At 47.4% G+C, this 20,624-nt stretch overlaps 2 protein-coding genes across 3 annotated transcripts; both read right to left on the bottom strand.

Moving 5' to 3' along the window:
- Window positions 1–5,758: 5,758 nt before the first annotated feature.
- On the bottom strand, window positions 5,759–9,613 carry LOC127777308 (beta-1,2-xylosyltransferease XAX1-like). Of its 2 annotated transcripts, XM_052303883.1 has the most exons (4): window positions 9,258–9,613; window positions 7,615–7,876; window positions 7,339–7,524; window positions 5,759–7,113 (listed from the first exon to the last, which is right to left on the bottom strand). In XM_052303883.1, the coding sequence occupies exons 2-4, from the start codon at window positions 7,808–7,810 to the stop codon at window positions 5,921–5,923; spliced, it is 1,575 nt and encodes a 524-aa protein (XP_052159843.1). In that variant the 5' UTR covers window positions 7,811–7,876; window positions 9,258–9,613; the 3' UTR covers window positions 5,759–5,920. The 2 variants fall into 2 exon arrangements, with proteins under 2 accessions (XP_052159843.1, XP_052159842.1); XM_052303882.1 differs by lacking the exon at window positions 9,258–9,613 and having other exon boundaries at window positions 7,615–8,648.
- An 8,767-nt stretch (window positions 9,614–18,380) lies between these two features.
- On the bottom strand, window positions 18,381–19,262 carry LOC127777830 (uncharacterized). The gene has a single exon (XM_052304450.1). The coding sequence runs from the start codon at window positions 19,260–19,262 to the stop codon at window positions 18,381–18,383; it is 882 nt and encodes a 293-aa protein (XP_052160410.1).
- Window positions 19,263–20,624: the final 1,362 nt, after the last annotated feature.

Genomic DNA, 20,624 nt, shown 5'->3' on the forward strand with positions numbered 1-20,624 from the left:
TACATGATCTTCCCACGGGATAAAATAAATACGATACCCTTGGAATACTCTCAGGTGAAATGCTACAATGGTATGTCCGTGCGCTTGCGGATAAAATCTGTAACCATAATATAGCAGAAGTATTTCTGCGCCATTGCTGGGAATTATATTTCTAGTAATGTCGTTAAGAAATACCAACAACCACACAAACATGATACAAAAGACACATCTTTATTATATCGTTAATATTTACATTATTACAAATTCACTTCAGGCCTGACAATCAAAAATAAACAGCAGCGGACTAGCGGGCCTACGGCTCCATCTTCAAAGGCGCTCAACTGGGGTATAAGCCAGGACTCCACCTAGGACTTCTTCTCCAAAGCTTCTCTTACTGAAGGGGGGGGGAGATAGAGCAAGAATGAGTACAACCACAGTACTTAGCAAGTCACACCGGGAGATGCATGATTAATGCAAGGGGGTACAAGGGGTAATAATAGGGGTTAGGTTTTGCAGTAAACAGCATTTGAAAGACACTTAGTTGCCCAAAGCTATTTTGTAAAAATGATCCTAGAGCTACACAATATTATTAATCAAGGCCGTGAACCCACACGAACCTGCCTTAACCCAAGGCCTACGATGATTCAAACCGAACTGGCAATCCGACCTGGGTCCCAGCTCTTCCCAAGCCAACCCAGGCCAACCATTCCACATTTTAGTTGTTAAGCAAGTTTTAAGAGTTAAACCACTAACTTGGGTACATTGCTAGGCTTGCCCATAACCGAGAGCGCGGTTATTCGAATAGATTATACTTTGATCAGAGGTGTACATGTTTACCCACAAGACACATCTTTACTCCGCATTCCAAGGCCTTTGAACCCGTCGTAAATATGTCACATAACCCTTCACCCATCCTAGCCGTGAACAAAAGTACCGACCCAACCCTGCCTACGGCCGGTATCCCGGGACAGGCAGGCCAGGATTGAGCCCCTAGCAACAGGACCTAGACTGGGTGCGCCACACACATAGGGGTGAGACCACCTGCGTACTAGTCCAGTGCCACGACATCTCGACTAACGGACACCGGCCCGTGTAGCCTTCATTTGCCTAGACATCTCGATTACCGAGCCATAGCTCGCGTAGCCTTCATTTGCCTTAGAGATATCCATCGTCGCAACGACTTCATCCATCTCTATCCGTGTCCTTTTGTTCAGGACTAGACTGAGCACCGAGTTAAGCCTTACCCATTTGACATGTGGTTAGTACGGTAGTGCTTTGCAACCGTACTTTGCAACAGAGGCCCGAAGACCGGTCCTTATGGTAGCCGAGGTGCTCCTAGCAAAACCATGCACCTCGAGCCCAGCCTAAAACCATTTTGGGAGTTTTGAATAGAGGGGGAAGGTGTGTGTTCAATTCCATCACAAGCCAACCATTCCATAATGTCCAAATGATATGAGAACTCCCAAAGTCTAATGTTATAAAACCATCTAGTGTTGCCTAATTAATCAATGAAGCATCTACCTAAATTCATACTAGTGGAACCATTAATAGAGTACCCACTAGTTGGGGTTTTGTTTTCCTAGGGTAAGCAAGGTGATAATAAACAATAGCAATGATACGGCTATAACAAGGATTGATAGATATTGCTAAATAAAACCATGATAACGCAGGAATTTAAATAAAGCGGTAATGCAATAATTTAAATCAAAATAATTTTATAAACTAGGATTCAATATGCTCAAGGGTGATGCGACTTGCCTTGCTCAGAGAGAACAGCCTTCCGAACCTTCGGCGACAACCACGAACCGCGCTTCGAGAACCTTCGAAATGACAGAAGCTACGCGAAGCACACAAGCAAAGCTACAAGCCTAAAAAGAAGCAATAACAATACATAAAAAGAAAGCACAAGGTTCTTTAGGTTATAACAAACATTAAGAGACTTGAACGGGTCGATTCAGAGTTCGTATGACCAAGATATGATCATCCGAAGTTTAATGCTGTTATATGGAGATTTATGGATTGTTATAATTAAGCTTTGCAACCATAAAACATGTGTAAGCGCTAGCCTGGAAAAGACAGGAAGGCTGCGCTATTGACATGCGGGCACCACATGTCAACCTAAAGGACCACGGTAAACCGAGTACACAGAAACTGTCCACGGGTCGATAGAAGCAGACCCCGTGTGTCAACCGAGGCAAGTGGCCGACAAACGGACTCCACTAGACACCATGCGGGCCGCACACGTGGAAACCACGTGGCTACCGAGCGGGCACACAAACACGGTCACCACACGCACACACGAAGGACTACCGACACCGGTACACGGGTACCGGGGTCGACAACCGCACAACGGGCACGGGGCGACACCGAGAGGACGAGACGGGGCAGCGAGAGGACGGATCCTTACCACCACGCGACGGGGCGGAACAACGACGACGAACGGGCGTGGCGGAGACGGCTCGGGGATGACAGAAGCGAACGACGAGGGAACGACTTCGGTGGCGATCCTTGGACGGAGGCGAGACACGGCCGGTGCAGGGCTTGACGATGCGGAGCCGAGGACGAAGACGGCGACGGGGCTGCGACGCACTCTTGATGAAACGCGGGTGGCGAACGAGCATGGCTTGACGAAGGGAGGGCCGACGACGAGCGCAACCGGGAACGACGAGAGGACGACGACGAAGACCGGCGGGGTTCGGATGGAGGGGAGGTGAGGCCGAGGACAACCTTGCCGCTGCGATGCCGGAGGAGGAGACGGCGACGTCGGCTGGCTCACCGGCGAGGAACAGTAGCCGCCCGGAGGAGAGGTACTGGACTCCAACGAGGAGGAAGGGGAGGCCGGCGCGGCGGCGGCGGTCTCCGGACGAAACTGAGGGCAGGCCGGGGTGGAGGTCGACGCCGCAGTACCGGGGAAGGTGATGGAGACGTCGGCCGGCGATCTGGCGCGACGACAGGGGCGGTTGGAGATGGTGCAGTGGCGGCAACGCCACTGGACGCTGGCGGGAATGTGTCTCCGGTGGTCTCCGTGCAAAACGGAGGACACGCCGAGGAAGAGGAGGCAGCTGCGTGGCCGAAGATGGCGATGGCACGGCCGGCCGCCGCACGGGCGAGGAGGGAGAGGCGGCTGGAGGTTGCCGGCGGCACGGGAGAGAGAGGAGGACGGCGGGGAGGTGGCTAGGGACCTCTGGAAGACTCGGGAGGAGGCAAAAACGAGAGAACGCAAGGGGGGTGTTCCATTTTATAGGTGAGGGGAGGGAGCCAGGCATGGGAGAGGGCGGAACGGCGACGGGAAACACGGCCGGTGGCCATGGAAGGTGGCCGGGGATGGCGCGGCCGTTCCGGGCGATTGAGGGCGCCATTCAAGGTGGAAATTAGTGGAAATTGAAGAGGAAGGAAAGGGGATTAATTCCCCCTAATCTATTTGGAAAGAAAGGAATTGATTCGCGCAGATTTGAGGGAGGAAACGGATATGGTTTCACGGGAGAGGGAGGAGCCGGGCAGGAGGACGACGACGACTCGGGTGGGTGGGACCCACCGTCGGGCGCAGTCAGCGCGCGTGCGGCGCGCGTGAGGGGCACGGGAGGGAGGCGGCCGCTCGGCTTGGGCCAGGGCAGGCCCTGGTGGGAGGAGGGAATGGGCCGGGGAGGGGCGGCCCGAGAGAGAGATGGGAAAGGAAAAAGAGAGGGACGGAAGAGAGACTTCGGCCGCAGGCCGAGGGGGAGGAGGGGAACTTTGGGCTAGACTTGGCCCAAAGGAAAAGGAGGGTTATTTTTAGTTTTCTTTTTAATAAACTTTCTTAATTGTTGTTGTTGCTTAATAATTATTTCCGGCGTTCTGAAAATTCAAGTAAATTTTGAGGGCTCCTTTTAGACCAAGGAGAATTTAACAAAAATTCTCCGGACCACATTCGAAATTTTCTTGTACGCATTTTAAGGTTTGCCAATTTCTTTTCGAATTTTAATTAATTCTATTATTCCTTTTAGAGAATGATTTTTATTTCGGGATGAATTTACCAGGACGTGACAATTTTGTTGTAGTGGCTTCGAAGAGAAGGAAGTAGCAAGGAATGGATATCGCGGCACTGTGGCGACGCGGAGGGCGTGGGCGGCGTGCACGCAGCGCACACCGAATGTGTGGACTCACGACTACAGGAGGTGGAGGGCGAGAATGCGAGGTTTTGCACTGGGTGTAGTGGTGTTGGCGAGGCGGATGTCAACATCGGCACAGGACGGCGACAGTGGCGGCGCGGCGGCGTGAACGCGACTCACGCGGGCGGCGTGGACTCGCTGCAGCTGGGCTCGAGCACGAGGAGGCGATATGGTGGATGGGGAGCAGCAGCGTTGCAGACGGCGTCGACATGGGGCCGGGTGTCGACATCGTTGGCCACTGTGGAGGGGCTTCAGGGCAAGGAAGGGAGCTCATCCAAACCTCGTTGCGGCGCGGCGCAGCACAACATGATGCGGCACTGTGTGGCATGACTCGGGCGGTGCACGGCCCTGTGCGGAGGGTGCGAGGCTGCTCGACGCGTCGCTCGTCTGGCTCGGCATTTCGTCGAGCACGTGGCATGCGCGTGAGGATGGCTGCTGGGTAGGGAGGAAGAAGAAGAGGGAGATATGCCAGGCTGGTTGTGGGCTGAGGGGGAGGAAATGGGCCGGCCGAGAGAGGGAGGTGGGGGCTGGCCCAAGGAAGGGTAGAGAGGGAAAGAGAGGATTGTTGGCCCAAAAGGATAGGAAGTTTTGGTATTTTTCCTAGGAGTTTCAAAGTGGATTTGAATTGGAATTTGAATCGGGAATTTGGAATTGGATTCAAAGATTGTAAATGGACTGTAAAAGGGACTGTGGACTTTGGTATTCTGGGAGTTTAGTTGTGGACTTGGAAGGAGAGATTTGAGATCTTTAATGGCACATACACTAATATTCAAATAAGAACCAAATTTTGAAAATAGTTTTGTATTTAAAATAGGTTTTTAAAAGAAACGAAAAATCAGGATGTTACATGTTTCACGTCAAAAAAAAAAACTTTCCTAAATTGGAAAAGAAATGCGGTGCTATTTTAGGAAAAGAACAGAAACGGAATCCGCGAACAAAATCGGACCTGGCTCGTCATGCAAAACGAAACCGCGGAAGAAGCGGAAGAAGAGGGGAGTGAATAGGGCATGACTCACGACCAAAGGCGGGAGAGAAAAAATATTATTAATTCAAATATTGACAATTTATAGCAGCATTAACTCCGATGCTCTGAATATTCCGTTTAAGTCCTGATAATGATTTTAGAGCAAAAGAGAATTCGAAGAAAATTCTCCCTGATATTTTTGATTATTAAATACATTGTTAATTTGGGTTTTCTTCTAGTTAACTAAAGTAATTTCTGTAGATGATTTATTGGTGAATTAGAAACTACGGAAAAGCGGAATCTCCGGGTGTGACAATTGTCCTCCCTCTGCTCCTAAGTATAGCAACCTATAATTGAATTTGACATATGGTATTATGATGTATCAAAATCTGTTTTAGGTTGCTACGTTTTAGAATAGAGGTAGTAGTAAGAAACTGTTAACATCTCGATTCAGTCCAATTCAGGGACGGGGATCCCATGACCTCCGTTATGTATAGCTAGAAACATTTGTGTCCAAAAAGAAGAACACTACTTAAGCCCGTTATTTATAATAGGCGTGTGAACATAAATTGGGCTGAAGTATATATATATTTTTTTATAATGCTGAAATTTATACATTGCTTTTCCTTCTTTCTTTCTTTCTTTCTTTTACATTCAACAACCAAAAAGAAGAAATCATACTTTTCTGAATGACAAACACCATGAATCTCCAACGAAATAAATTACATTGATTAACTCAATATTACAATATAAATATAAAATCAAAACATCCTACATCCCACTTATGGACGAGCCACGCCCACACAAAACCAATCAAACGGCGCTCCTCCTATTCCTGCAATTCGTCGAGCGCCTTGAGCAGGAACGGCTTGAATCTTGTCACATTCACCATGACGTCCTGCTTCATGACGATCTCGGCGAGCGCCGGCCAGCCCTGCGCGTGGATGGCCATGGGGTCCTTGAACACGTAGTGGTCCCTTGGGTACTTGTCCTTGAGCGTCGTCTCCTCCTCCGAGACGTAATACTCGACGTACCGGAGCCGCATGTCGCGCGCCGGCTGCCCGTAGAAGTTTGTGGCCATCCAGTCCATCTTGCCCCACGGCACGATCTGTACGAGCACGGCGCCCGTTGGGAGGAAGATCTGGTTTGTCAGCCCGGCGCCGTGCACCGCCAGCAGCACGTCCGCGGCGTTCACCTTCTCGGCGAACCCGCGCACGTCCGCGCCGGCCTCCGCCACGGTCACCGCAAACCCGAGGTCCTCGCAGAGCGCGGCCACGTCGCGCAGGTTGAGCAGCTTGCGGGTGCCCTTCCTCTCGATCATCAGCATCTTGGGCTTAGCGCCGGTCTTGTCGCCCAGCACCGCCGGGCTGTCCCGCGGCAGGCCAAACGCGCGGCGGAGGAACCTGTTGTAGTCGACCATGGAGTAGTTGCGCGGGTTTCGCGTCGGGTGCGGGGAGATGATGAGGTCGCGGTCGCGGTACAGCCCGAGGTGGCCGCGCCGGAAGCAGTGCACCTCGTCGTCCTTGTCGAAGTTGATCACCCCGTAGTTGGAGAGCTTCTTCAGGAGCGGCGTGAACTTGTGCACCCACCACGGCTTGAAGTTGGTGACGAGGAACTGCACCTCGCCGGCGAGGTGCGACGTCGTTAGGAACAGAGGGATCATCACGTCCGTGTTGTCGTGGAAGAAGTTGTCGGTGTATCCGGCCACGGAGAAGACCACCGCCGGGACGTTGTGGGTCCGCGTGCAGGCCGGCGCGATGGCCGGCGACGAGACCGACTTGATGATGACCTCCACGACGCCCGGGAGGAGGAAGTCGTCCTTGCGAGCGTACGGTCGGATCTTCTTCTCCCCGTTGCCGTCGAACGCGCCGGCGCTGGACGGATTTACGAAGAACATGGTTTTCTCCTTTGGGCTGATCCGGATATCGCCGGTGAGCTCGCAGACCGGTGGCCGCGCATATGGGAAGCCCTCATCAACGCCGTTCTCATCGCAGGAGATTGTGGCCTCAGCTTCGTCCCCGGCTGTCGGAATCACAGACAAAGCATCTTAATTAGTACTACTATGGATGAAACTCGTACATGAACCAAATTACAAGACGAGAGAACCGAATTCCGAATTAGAGCTACGCTTTTTTATGCGGGGATCGGATTCTGAAAGATAGATGTTGTCAGTATTAAAACTGTTCTGTGTTCAATTTTCTTTTCCACTCGAGGTGCTAAACAGCGATAAAAAAAAGGAAGCCTCACATGGTTTCGTTACTGTTTCCTCCTCTTCATTCTTTTCTGTCGTCTCCGCAAAGCTTGGCACTTTCCGGTCCGTCTCATCTTCACCAACATCTTTCTCGTCCTCTGCTTTGCTCTGTTGTTGAGCCAGCACAGGGTTCTGCTGAGTCGACGCAGGTGGTGCGTTCTTCATCACCAAGGACGTGCTCTCTAACAAGAATTTCGAAAAATTTGTAGCAGTAAGTATGAAAAAAAAGAGAGTTTCACACGAAGAGAACAAGAAATAATTAAGTGGCGCACCGAAGACCGGCGAGTAGATGGCGAAAAGGCGGGCAAAGGAGATGTAGGTGAGGAGAGCGAGGCAGCAGCCGGCGACCAGCCCAATCCCGAGCTTCTTGGGCTCGATCCTGCCAAGCTCCTTGGCTAGCCGCGGAGGCCTCCGCTCTCCGGCCGGCCCTGGTGGCTTGGACGGCCGCGTGTACGCCGTCGACGACATCACGCAAGGACTCCTGAGAGAAGCTTAGCCCAGAGGTACCAACCAGCTGCGATCACCAGCTAGCACCTAGCATATACAAGTTTTTGTTCTAAGGCTTAAATCCGCACATGACGAGCCGAGTGTAACATGTAGGCGATGATTGCTCTCCTTGGAAACTAGTTGTATATTTCGTTTCGTTCGTTGGGGGCAGCGTGGCGTTGATTGGAAATACTAGTAATAGTACGTACGAAGTAGTTCGGCACGGCGAAGCTGCTTCCTCCCTCCCACCTTCGTTTGACTTGTCTGGATCAAGTGCACAATAATTAGGATTGCCCACCTAATTCCATCTTGGACAGTAGGGACATACGTGTTCGTAATTTTTATCTTCTCTCTCTCTATCTCTGTGTTTGATTTTATTATTTTCGATGATGGATTGGTTGGGATGGAGACCCGGGATGGGGATCGGGATGTAGACAGATCGTGGGGATGGATGGAATTGAAGCGTGGAACAAGTCGGCCGGATGCTTTGACACTCCACCATGCCTGAGCCGGGTCTCAGATGTTAGGGAGGATTCCGTCAATTAGCAACAGGTACATCCTGTCTATCAATCACTCGTACATCTTCTCACAAGAAGACTTTTGTGAAAATCTATCGAATTTGAAGTAGAATATTTTGTACTACCTCGGTTCCAAATTAATGGTCACTACATGTAATGTTTGACCATTTGTCTTATCTATTATATACTAAAAGTCCATGAAACTTCCTACAAACGCTCCTAAACCGCCACTTGACGCTCTAATAAATTAGGAGAAATCAAAGAAATTTTGAGAAAAAAGCAAAACATCGTACCCTTGATTTTCACTTAATACGGTGGACCCATTATTTTTCACCGTTAGATTTAAAATATCCACCCCTACCCCACCACCTCCTAGGCATCCTCTCCCCCCTCATGTACATAATGTACGTACGTACATTTGTCCGTACATCCCTCCCTCCACCCATAGTTATTAGGACCGGACCGGTAATTGAACCGGCAAGAGCGTCGGTTCACTGGTTCATTGGTCCAACCGTTACGAACCGGTTGAACCACCGGTTCGATTGTTTTGAACCGGTCAAATCGAACCGGTGACAAAGTTACCAACATAATACATATATACTATATCAAATACTAAAATGTCAAAAAATACAAGCCTCACAAAGCAATTTCACCAACATCACATTCACACATGCATAAAAGAAAGTGCCAATAGTAGGAGTAGCAGTACCTCTTTTTCTTCCTCTCTTTGATACATTGCTGTGCGTGGAAATAAATCAACTATAAGCACCTCTAACATCTAACAATATTACAGTAAATCTGATTTTTTTAGTATGAAACTACAAGGAAAACTATCAAGCTGTAAATTTTTAGTGTCAAACAATAAAGCACAACTAAAATAGCAGCTTGCAATTGTAAGAAAGAGTACGTACCATACTACCATCTGCCATGGCACACCAGAAGATCAGGAGCAGAGAAGCAGCCGCCGGATCTGGAGCTTGCCGTCGCCGCCTTCTGCAATCCGGCGTCGCCGCCGCTCCGACCTTCGCGTGCCGCTGCTAGCTTCGGCGCCGCTGCTGCTATCTTCCGCTCCGCACGCCGCCGTCGCTTCTAGCTTCACGCGCCGCCGCCGCCGCTGCTAGCTTCCGCTGCACGGCTGCAGTGCTGCGACATGCAAGCCTGTGACGTCGCCGCCTCCCAGGCTCCTACACGCTGGCACGCTACGGCTGCGCCGCCGTCGCCGCCTTCTCCAGCCCGGTGCCGCCGCCGATGGATTGGATTTGGGGATCGATACTGTGCGTGCGGGATAGGAGAGGACCCCAAAACTAAAATTTTACAATTTTACCCACCCCTCACTTGAGTAATGCCAGCAAAGTTGGGGCTAAGAAGGTCAAATTACAAAGCCGGCCGGTCCCTACAGAACCGCCCGGTTCACCGGTTCCAAAAAAAACCGGCCGGTTCGCCCGGTTTTTAGCGGTTCGATTACATAGACGATCTGTTAAGCGAACCGAGCCGCTGTAGTCTCTGGTTCCGGTTTTTACCAGTCGGACCGCCGGTCCGGTCCGGTCCTAATAGCTATGCCTCCACCTCATATCTTCTATCATTCTTTTTATTTTTTAATTTTCTACCTAGCAAAATTTAATATGAAAATAAAATCAAATATTAGATAACAAACTGATTATAATCTATCTATTATTATATTATGTACTAAAAGTAAAACACTCCTACACCATCACGCGTGACGCTCTATAAAATCGGACAAATCCTAAAAATATATATATATATCTTTTATTATATAAAAAAGTCCATTAAACCATAAAAAAAGTCCATTAAACTTCCTAAAACGCTGTCAAGCAGTCACATGGAACTCCTACAGACATTCCTAAGTCGCCACACAGTAATCTAATAAGTCGTTCATAAACACAAATAACTAAATTAAGTGTACAATCTCATGGAACAAAATAAAAACTACATCCTCATGACTTTTCTTTAAATCAAAAAACATAATCTAAAAAACATCAATAATATACACCCTACATATAATTAAAATAATATGACTAATCTATGTAGCATATAACCTAAGTATTTATTGGTCTATTAAAGCCTATAATCAATAAGAGAAATTATTGAAAATTTTCTTTATGAAGGTGTAACATTCGATGTGTAATTTATCATTAGTCAAGTGGTCATGTTATTCATAGCTATCGGATTATTTCTACATTATAGATAAGCATTTAGATTAAAAACAATCATTCAAGTGTGTTAATAAATTGGAAAAATACATAAAGATGTATTTCACAGGTAGTAAAGAACCATCGTAAGGTATTTAGGGTTAGGCAAATTTTGCTACAGGACACTGTGATTTCGTGGTTTTAGCCGTAGAATACCGCCCGAACTTACTTTTGGGGGAAGACACTCCATAAACGTGGCAATTTTCCCATGGACACCGCTCTCTTCTCTCTCTCTATCCCCTCCATCCAACGTCGGATGCGCGGAGCGGACTGGCCGCGGCGACGCGCGGACGAGGGTCGGAGCGACAGCGACGACGGGACAACGCAGGTGAGTTCTGGTGGCGGAACTCCGACGGCTGGATGCCATGACCCTCGCTTTCCCGCCTCCGCTACCACCAACCCCATCCCCACCATCATCCTCAATGCCGACATGTCATGGAGTCCACCAAGCGGCCAATCAACAGGATCTCCTCCTCTCTCTCTCTCTCTCTACGCATCTCAGCCATGGTGATGAAGGCAAATTCGACGTCTCCGTTGCCCGTTGCTCGACCGCGCGACACTTCACGCGGCGCCATCGCCGTGCGGCGGCGGGTGGCGCCACCGCGACACGAGCGGGGTCAGGCTTGACTTCCTGGCGGCGCTCGAGGTGCTGGAGGAGGAGGAGGCGCGGAAGCCGTGCAGTGCCCGCCGTCGCCATCGCGGCATCGGCGTCGTCCTCCACCACCACGACCACCCGACGCCGCGCATCTGACGCTGGAAGGAGGGGATAGAGAGAGAGGAGAGATAGGAGAGCTGACATGTGGGCCCAAGGGCATTTTTGACATTTCATGTGATTTCTCTCCCCTTTTCATCGGAAATTATTATTTTAATCGGCGCGGTGTCCATTGATAAATTACCACGTTTATGGAGAGTCTTCCTCCAAAAGTGAGTTATGGCTAAAACCACGAAATCGCAGTGTCCTGTAGCAAAATTTGCCTTAGGGTTATAGCTAACGAGGAAGAAAAAAAGACTATGATACCCCTTATTAATTAAAATAAATGTAGAGAGTGGGAAGGTGGTTAGGGTAAGATTGGGTAAACAATAAATGATAGTTATTTGGATAGGACAAGTAGTACTACTCTAAAATCCCTTATATTTAGAAACAAAATTTAACTTCTTGGATTTATGCGACTTTAGTTCTATTAGCTATATGTTCAATAGAAAATCTTAAATTAATTTATCCTAAAATCCACAAAGACATAGATAGTATAAAAGCAATTATTACTTAAAGTATAGAAATACCCATAGTACAAAATATATAGGTTTCATAGAAACTTCATGGTGATGACACAATATTTTCCTATAAATTCAAAACTGCATGCTTTCACACCATTTTAGTTAACAATTTTTTATGTTGCCAGCGTAACTAGAATAAAATCTTAACCACCTAAATAAGTTTGAAAGTATAAAGGGTATTTCAATAAAAAAAAAACCAACTACACGTAGACATTTGTATAAAATTTCAAACACATTAAACAAGATGCCCGCGCATATGCGCGGGCTACCTTCCTAGTTTGAAAAATTAGTGCAAATATAAAAGATGATAAATCATACTTTAAGTACGGATGTAGTACGTATAGTGAAGTGTACCCCAACAATTCTTGAGAAACTCATCATAGCACACTACTTATCAGGTTGATTTGAATCTAACTCGAAGCAAACTACTTATCATGTCGAGGAACTCTTGAGAAACTACCCTGTCCAGGCACACTCGCTCTCCCAATTCCCTCGCCACCTGTTACACCATGAAATTTTCATAAATAAAATTCAGAAAATAAAAATCATGGCTTTAACGTTTTTTGCGAAAACTTGCATCACGCTGGTTCTTTCCGAATTTTTCTCTTTCTGCCCGCGCTTATCATTGAAAGTCAAATAATATTATTTTCAAAACCTTTATGTAAAACAAAATCATGAAGGAACTATTTTACGAAATTAACAGCAAAAGTCTATTCTTGCTCCCTGGTGGGTCTAGCCTAGACTGCCGAGACCCAAACCTCCCAACTGATCTTCCTGAACTCCCTTATAATTCTAAATCCAATCCCTCAACCCTTTTCTCTTCCTTTCTGTCTCCTTCTCGCCTAGCCGAGCTAGGCCGGACCAGCTTAGTTGCCCAATTGTGGCATTTTCTGGCTAGTCGAGCCGCCGAGCTGAGCTGATCCTCCCCTCATCTCGTTCCCGTACGCCCCGACAAAGTTTGACCACCACCACCGGTAAGTTGCCGGGACTAATGCTACTCCTTCTGTTGACGAGATCTCCAACGAAATACGCCCTAACAACAATGCCCATTGCCGTCAATAATTGTTGTGCCGAGCTCTAACCCTAGCTAGGGAGCCACCGCCATGCCAGCTCACTGTGCACCACTCCGTGCGTTCTTAGCCCGCCCAACCGATGTGTGTCCCATACCTCACCGGCGAAACCTTGAGGAACGAGGATGACGCTGTGACGGCCAACAACTACATCGCCAGCCCCGCTACATGCCTTGACTGCGCGCCGAAGCCTCCTATAAAGGTGATGGCCGCGTCGTCGCCCTGCCTTTCCTCCTCACCCACCGCGTCGAACACATCCATACTTCCCACGCAATCTCCCACCTCAGCCTGCCTCACCACCACCGTGCCGACATGCTCGTCGTAGCTGCCCTGCTAAGCGCAACCTCGGTCTGCAAGGCCAACGCCGGGGCAAGCGAGGACCACAATTCGAACCGACATCCACCAGGAACATGATGGCGCAAACCACGACCTTGACGCTCGTAATTTAATGTGTCGCTTCCCAATTGCTATACACAGTGAGAACCCGACCACCCTCCCCACCTTTTTCTCCCACTTGCACGCACTTTTCCTGGTTGTCGTGCCCGCTCGCCATAGGTTTTGGGCCACACGACACTGCTGCTGAGGTGCCTTTGCCTTGGTTGGCTGGCTGCTACACCCAGAAGACCTCGAGGCTACCTAGCACACGGTATCGGTATGACCTCCTAACACCAAGGCGACCGCGCCACCATAGCACGTGCGCGAGCCGCCTAACCTAGGCATGCCCTGTCCAAGGTGGCGTCGCTGTTGCACGAGCCCGATCCTCGACCGTCCACTAGGTGTCGCCCCTAGCCACCCCAAATCCTATCCCCACGTTTGCGCCCTCGATTAGGCCTATCTGCTTGCGTTGTACGTGTGCCACTGTGCAGAAATTGACGCCACCCTGGACTGCAGTGGTGGACACTAGTACAAAAAGGAATAAATTCACCTACTGTCCCACAACTTTACGTTGAGTCTGTATGACATCCCTAATCCCCAATACCAGAAATGTTTACCCCTCAAATGTTCAAAATCATGCAAAATAGGTCCCATAGCAGTATATATGGGTGGTTTCACTGACATGGCATCCTAATCAGCAATCTGGGCCTGCATGTAACTAAGATGAATAAATAATGTGGGGTTTGCATCCCTTCTTTCTTCTCTTTTCTCTTCTCTTTTTCTTTCTTCTCTTTGCCGTAGAGCGGGGTACAGTAGCGGGGGTGGCAAACAGCTGGAGCAGGCAGGTGAAGCAGCGGTGCTCAACGGAGCAGGGCGGGGGTAGTGGCGGGCGAGCGCCGAGAGGTCGCCGGCGGTAGAGGGGGGGGAGCAACGGCCAGCGAGCGTGGCAGTGGGCGGCGGCGAGGGGCTGGAGCAGGCAGGCAGAGCGGCGGAGAGTGGAGCCTGCTTGCATGCATATTTGATTAAGAATAATCTATTTCCACTTGTACTTGGCAATGTAATTGTATGCATGAGACCTTCATATAAATGGAGAAGAAACAATGGAAAATAACCGTCTAGTTAATTAGAACTCGACGTGTGGCAGACTTATGGATAAATGGGCCCACAAACCCATTAGAACACTTACCATTGGGCCCAACCACCATACCACTGAGTTTAGAATCCATCAAGCAGATCACCGGAGAAGGCACATGCCAGATGGGCTAGGGTTCGGCCGAACCGCCATTGTCGCCTCTGATCCTGGCCTTCCACGTGGACGTCCAGGGTTGCTTCTTAATGATGGTTGCGGGGTATTTCCAACAATTCCAATGGTCACAACTGTCATATGAAGCCTATTTAAGGAGCTCACCTTCTCCGGTTCAACACACATCAAGAAGAATCAATCAAGAAGCTCTCTCTAGTTTATTTACTTTGTTCTAGTGCTAGTGGAGTAGAGATAGAATAGTCTCTTAGTTCTTCAAGTCTTCCAGAGAACTCGGGTATGGCTCTAGTAGCTTCTCTCTCTCTTGTAAGACTTTATTCAGTAATGAAATATTCTTCTTTATATAGTTTTGGTTCTTTACTTCATTTACATAATTATTTGAGTACCGATTTTAGTTCATACTTGTCTCATAATAATTATGTAGCTAGCTTACTAAGGATATGCGATTGTATTGGTTTAATGTTCATTTATATGATTGCTCCATGTCATATGCAGAGATGCAGAGTAGTGTTTAGTAATGTAAGCGTGGTGCTTAGATTATTAGATACCATTAAATGATGCTATATGCCACGGGTTTGTAGAGGTAGGCAGCAGTGTGGAGTGCTAGAGCGGGTGCCAGGGTGGTGCACGGACGGGGAGGGCGCTGATGCACTCAACGGCGTCATGCGGGGCGAGCACGTAGTGGAGCGCGGTGGCAAAACACGGGGGTTGGGGGGGGGGTCAGGGAGGGCGTAGTGGATGTAGGAGAGCACGCCTGCCATGGTCCCCTGCACGTCGCCCAAGTCATCCCCGCGCTGTCGGAACTGGGCAGCAATCGCACGACCGATAGGGACGGGCGGCACTGGTGTCCATGGCCGCCGCTGTACTCGCCGCCCACTGCCCCGTTCGCCTGCCGCCCGCTGCCTCACTAGCCTGCAGCCGCATCGCTCCGCCCGTCGCTGCTTCACCCTCTGCCGCCGGCAGCCTCACTCGCTAAAGAAGACAAGAGAACAGAATAATAGAAAGAAAAGAAGAGAAAAGAGAAGAAGAAAAGAGGAGAAGAAGAGATGGCAGACTTTTGATGGTCGTTAGCGATCAGTTTCGATCGTCAATATTTCCAAAATATAGGAGAACTAGTTATGCTTAGAATGCATATCCATGTTAGAATAATAAAATTCCACTAGTATTTGGTTCACTAACCTTTTGTAGAAAATAACCATAAAGTGGAGGAGAATCGACATCAAATCAGACGATAAATCAATCGGACAATGTCGAGAATCAGACTTATGCATGAATGGGCCAAGAACTCAGAATTGACACGATCAATTGAGCCAAAATTTACAAGTCTGTGTAGGAGAGCAACGGAGGAGGCCACCAGCCGATTTTTGGCCAGGCCAGCCCGACCCATGGTTCGGCCGAACCCCCCGCAACGCCGTTCGATCCAGGTTTCTCCTGGACGGCTGAGAAGGCTCCCCAATGATGGTTGGTGGGTATTACCGACCTTTCCAAACGTCACAACCATCATTGGGAGGCTATAAAAAGAGCTCTCATCCTCACTTCACTCACACACCTCAACCTCATTTCACTCACACACCTCAAGCAAGAGCTCTCTCATATTCTCTTAAGTTAGTTTAGTAGTCTTAAGCTAGTGGAATAGGAATATAGTAGAAATCGGAGTCTGGAAGCCTTCGGAAGATTTCTGGTATGGCTGTAGTAGCTTTCCTTTCCTTTTTTGTAAACTTTGTATTTTATTTAGAATACTCTTCTTTATATATTTATGGTATTGGAATACTTACCGAGTATATGAATGCCAACTTTACATTATGTTCATGTTATACTGATTATACTACTAGCTTATCTGGGAAAGGCTTTGGTACGGGTATAGTGTTTGCTTATGCAATTACTCTGTCATGACGATGATATTAGAGTAGTATCTGGTAGTTTAGGCGTGGTGTCTAGACTACAGGATATCATTATTTGGGGTTATATGCTGCGGATGAGAGGTGGGCCGCTGATGGTGACAGCTCAGTATGGGTATTCCTTCGCGCGTGTATATAGTGCTAAATTAATTTCCTGGGGAGGGTACTCCTCCGTATTTTGCCCTGGTTGTATGGTCATGACGGGCTGTCGTAAGGAACTCGGCAGTCAGGGGTGGCTTCTCGAAGTACCACGATGGCATCGGATAGAGGGTATTAGCTAGTATATCGGATAACTAGGATGTATGTATACTAGAAGTGGATTATCTTTCTCTTTTCTTTCCACTTAGCTTAGATATTTTATGAGAATGAGTACCTCCCTGCTTATGTGTCACTCTACCCTTGGATTATATTAACCACTACTTAGACTATGATTATTACAAGTAACATATAAATTATTAGTCAGGTTCTCTCTACCATGATCTTCCCATGGGATTAAATAAATACGATACCCTTGGATTACCCTTGGGTGAAATGCTACAATGGTATATCCGTGCGTTTGCGGATGAACTCTATAACCATAATATACCATGAGTGTTTCTGGCGCCATTGCTGGGAATTATATTTATAGTAATGTCGTTAAGAAATACCAACACAGACCAAACCTTTTTTTTCTCACTTACATGTGGGCCCCATAACTTTTTTTTATTTTTTTACTGACTAGGATGCCAAATTAGCGTAACCAGAGATACATACTACTATAGGACCTAAATTGCACGTTTTGTATAATTTAGGGGTGAAGATTTTTTATATTGGGGATTAGGGATGTCATACAGACTTGACGTAAAGTTGAGGGACAGCCGGTGAACTAATTCCATACAAAAACAATTTTTCCAGACGGGTTAAAAATTATTTTGACGAGCAGAACTCCGGCCTGTCTGCTTGAAATGGTCTCCAAAATCACTATTTGTTCATGTGGGTGGCGCACCTGCACGTGGAAATCGGATTTTCACGTGCGAGTGCTTCTGTTATTTGCACTCAAAAATAAAAGTCCAAAAAAAATAAAAATCGCAAAAAAACCCTAACCACCGCCGCCAGGCTCCTCTCGCCGGGCGGCGCTCGTCGTCCGCCGCCCGTCGTCGGATCTTGGTGGGGGTCGTCCACTCTCCGCCGCCAGATCCGCGCGGTGGAGCCGCCGTCGCATCCTTTGACTAGCGGAATTGCCCACCGCCATGCCCCATCGCTGCTGCCCACCGCCCGTCAAGAGGCCGGCGGAGGCGAATCCACCCGCAGCTCGCCGCCCGTCTCGTCTAGTGAGGTGAGAGAGAGGAGAGGAGGAGAGGAGGTGATGCGACCCTGGTAGGGCTGATGTCCCGATCTTTACGGCGTAGGATCAAGAACCAATAACTAGCATCAAAGAGACTAAGATAACTAGTTGCAAGCAGCCAAGATAACAGTGCAACCTGACGATCGTACTCGAAGCCAACCACCGTCTCTAAGTTTACCAACCAACACAACCTGAAATCAATCAAGGAAAAACCTCGAAGGGACCAGGAGCACCAATTGGGGGGCGTCGAACGCCGCTTCTGTAATCTCACAAGGAAATTACAAGAGCAAAGGGGTAGAGATCTCTCTCTGAATTTGTTAGCACACAGCTGAACAAGAGGGGTTCATATTTTCATTGTCCAAAAGTCTTCTAAATGATAAAACATAGGTGATATTTATACTAGGAACAACCCTCCTAGATGAGAATGAAAAGTCTTGGGAGTTTACTGGACATAGGCTAGCTCAAAGGTCATAATAAGTGAATTCCCGAGAAGACTCGCGCGTCTGTTTGGCTTCTGAGCAGTCTTCAATGATTTGTCCATAACTCCTTAGTGGTAAGTCGAAATGACGAGCCGTTTGTTGGAGGTGATACTAGACTTGATTATCTTTCCAACCATATATATTAAGCATGGAGAAAGTTGACTGGTTGGGTCGCACAAGCCTTGGAAGTTGAGCCTTTTGCAGAGTAAACCATCTTCTTGTTGGCGTAGACAGCTACTGGTTTGGCATGGGCTGGTTCTTCCTCGACGTAACCCTTATCGTCCTCGACGTAACCCTTATCGTCCTCAACGTAACCCATCCTTCTTGGTGTAGTGATGATGTCCTCGGGCGTAAACCTGAGCAATACAAATGTAGAGCATTTAGGTTGTATAAAATTCTCACGAAAAATTGGATTAAGTTGAGCAAAGAGCGAGTTCACCTCTTGTTGTATTTTCCTAGCACGGCTGCGCGTAATTGGACCATGATATGCTTGATCGTTCTTGTTGAGACATAATCCATCAACATGATTTACGTCATCTTCATTTTCCTCATGTGACTTATGACGTGAACCATCACCATTGTTTACATCACCCTTGTTTACGTCAAGTGTAGCTGGGATGTGCTCATCATCATGTGACGGGGGTTGGGGCACATCATCCTCCCCCTCTTGAAAAGGAGTCGTCCTCAACTCTGTTTCATCAAAACCATAAAATGAGGTAAGATCAACAACATTGAATGAAGCACTTACGCCATATTCACCCGGAAGGTCGATTTTGTATGCATTGTCATTAATTTTGGCTAACACTTTGAAGGGTCCATCTCCTCGAGGCATCAATTTTGATTTGTGTCTTCCTGGAAATCGTTCCTTACGTAGATGAACCCAAACAAGATCTCCCGGTTCGTAGACCACTTTCTTTCTATGCTTGTTCACCTTTGCAGCATTACTGCGCGCCTTCTTTTCAATTTCTTCCTTGGTCTTTTCATGAATCTTCTTCACATATGCAGCACGCTTAGAAGCATCCATGTTAGTTCTTTCCTACAATGGAAGAGGTAACAAATCGATTGGTGCAGTAGGTTTGAACCCATAAACAATTTCAAAAGGAGTTGTATGCAAACTCCACAAGTGGCAAGCAATCCTCCCACTCTTTTAAATTTTTCTTGATCATCATACGCAGCAACGTTGATAGTGTACGGTTCACAACTTCAGTTTGAACATCTGTTTGAGGATGACAAGTTGTAGAAAACAACAACTTCGTTCCAAGTTTTGCCCATAATGTCTTCCAAAAGTAGCTGATGAACTTCACATCACGATCAGACACAATGGTCTTTGGTACTCCATGCAGCCTCACAATTTCCCTGAAAAACAAATCAGCTACATGGGAAGCATCATCGCTTTTATGACAGGGTATAAAATGTGCCATTTTTGAGAATCTATCGACCACAACAAAAATTGAATCTCTCCCCCTCTTAGTCCTAGGTAAACCCAAAACAAAATCCATGCTAATGTCTTCCCATGGAACACTAGGAGTAGGCAATGGAGTATATAAACCATGAGGGTTCAGTTTTGACTTAGCTTTATGGCACGTGGTGCAACGCTGCGCAAATCTCTCAACATCTCTTCTAATCCTTGACCAATAAAAATGATCGCTCAGCAGCTCGTATGTCTTTTTATATCCTAAATGACCCATTAATCCACAGGCATGTGCTTCCTGCAACAATAAGAGTCTAATAGAGCAATTTGGAACACATAATTTGTTAGCAAGAAACAAGAAACCATCATGCACATCATATTTTTCTCAACCAATTCCATGGTGACACTTTGCATATGGTTATGAAAATTCAAGATCATCTTTGTACAATTCTTTTATACTCTCAAGTCCCAACACACTTACCTCAAGTTGATTCAACAAAACATTCTTTCAATAGAAAGCATCGGCAACAACATTTTCCTTACCTTTCTTATACTTAACAACATAGGGAAATGTTTCAATAAATTCTACCCATTTGGCATGGCGACGGTTCAGCTTGGCTTGTCCTTTCAAGTACTTCAAAGCTTCATGATCAGAGTGAATGACAAATTCTTTTGGCCATAAATAATGTTGCCAAGTTTCAAGAACTCTCACCAAAACATATAATTCTTTGTCATAAATAGAATAATTCAATTGAGCTCCTCCCAATTTCTCACTAAAGTAAGCAACATGCTTTTTATCTTGCATTAAAACAGCTCCTATACCAATTCCATTAGCATCACATTCAATTTCAAAAGTTTTAGTGAAATCAGGCCAAACCAACAAAGGAGCTTCAGTCAAACATCTTTTTAAATTTTGGAAAGCATCCTTTTCTTATTCACCCCAATGAAACTCAACACCTTTTTTTGTCAACTCGT

The sequence above is a fragment of the Oryza glaberrima genome, chromosome 6, assembly GCF_000147395.1.
Source record: "Oryza glaberrima chromosome 6, OglaRS2, whole genome shotgun sequence".
Taxonomy (NCBI): Eukaryota; Viridiplantae; Streptophyta; class Magnoliopsida; order Poales; family Poaceae; genus Oryza; species Oryza glaberrima.

Bases quoted from the DNA above. Each gene is read 5' to 3' on its own strand.
- LOC127777308 (XM_052303883.1), bottom strand. From the start codon at position 7,810: ATGTCGTCGACGGCGTACACGCGGCCGTCCAAGCCACCAGGGCCGGCC. The intron at 7,525-7,614 runs GTGCGCCACTTA...AATTCTTGTTAG, and splicing joins CATCTACTCGCCGGTCTTCG to AGAGCACGTCCTTGGTGATG. The intron at 7,114-7,338 runs GTGAGGCTTCCT...TGATTCCGACAG, and splicing joins GGAAACAGTAACGAAACCAT to CCGGGGACGAAGCTGAGGCC.
- LOC127777830 (XM_052304450.1), bottom strand. From the start codon at position 19,262: ATGGATGCTTCTAAGCGTGCTGCATATGTGAAGAAGATTCATGAAAAG.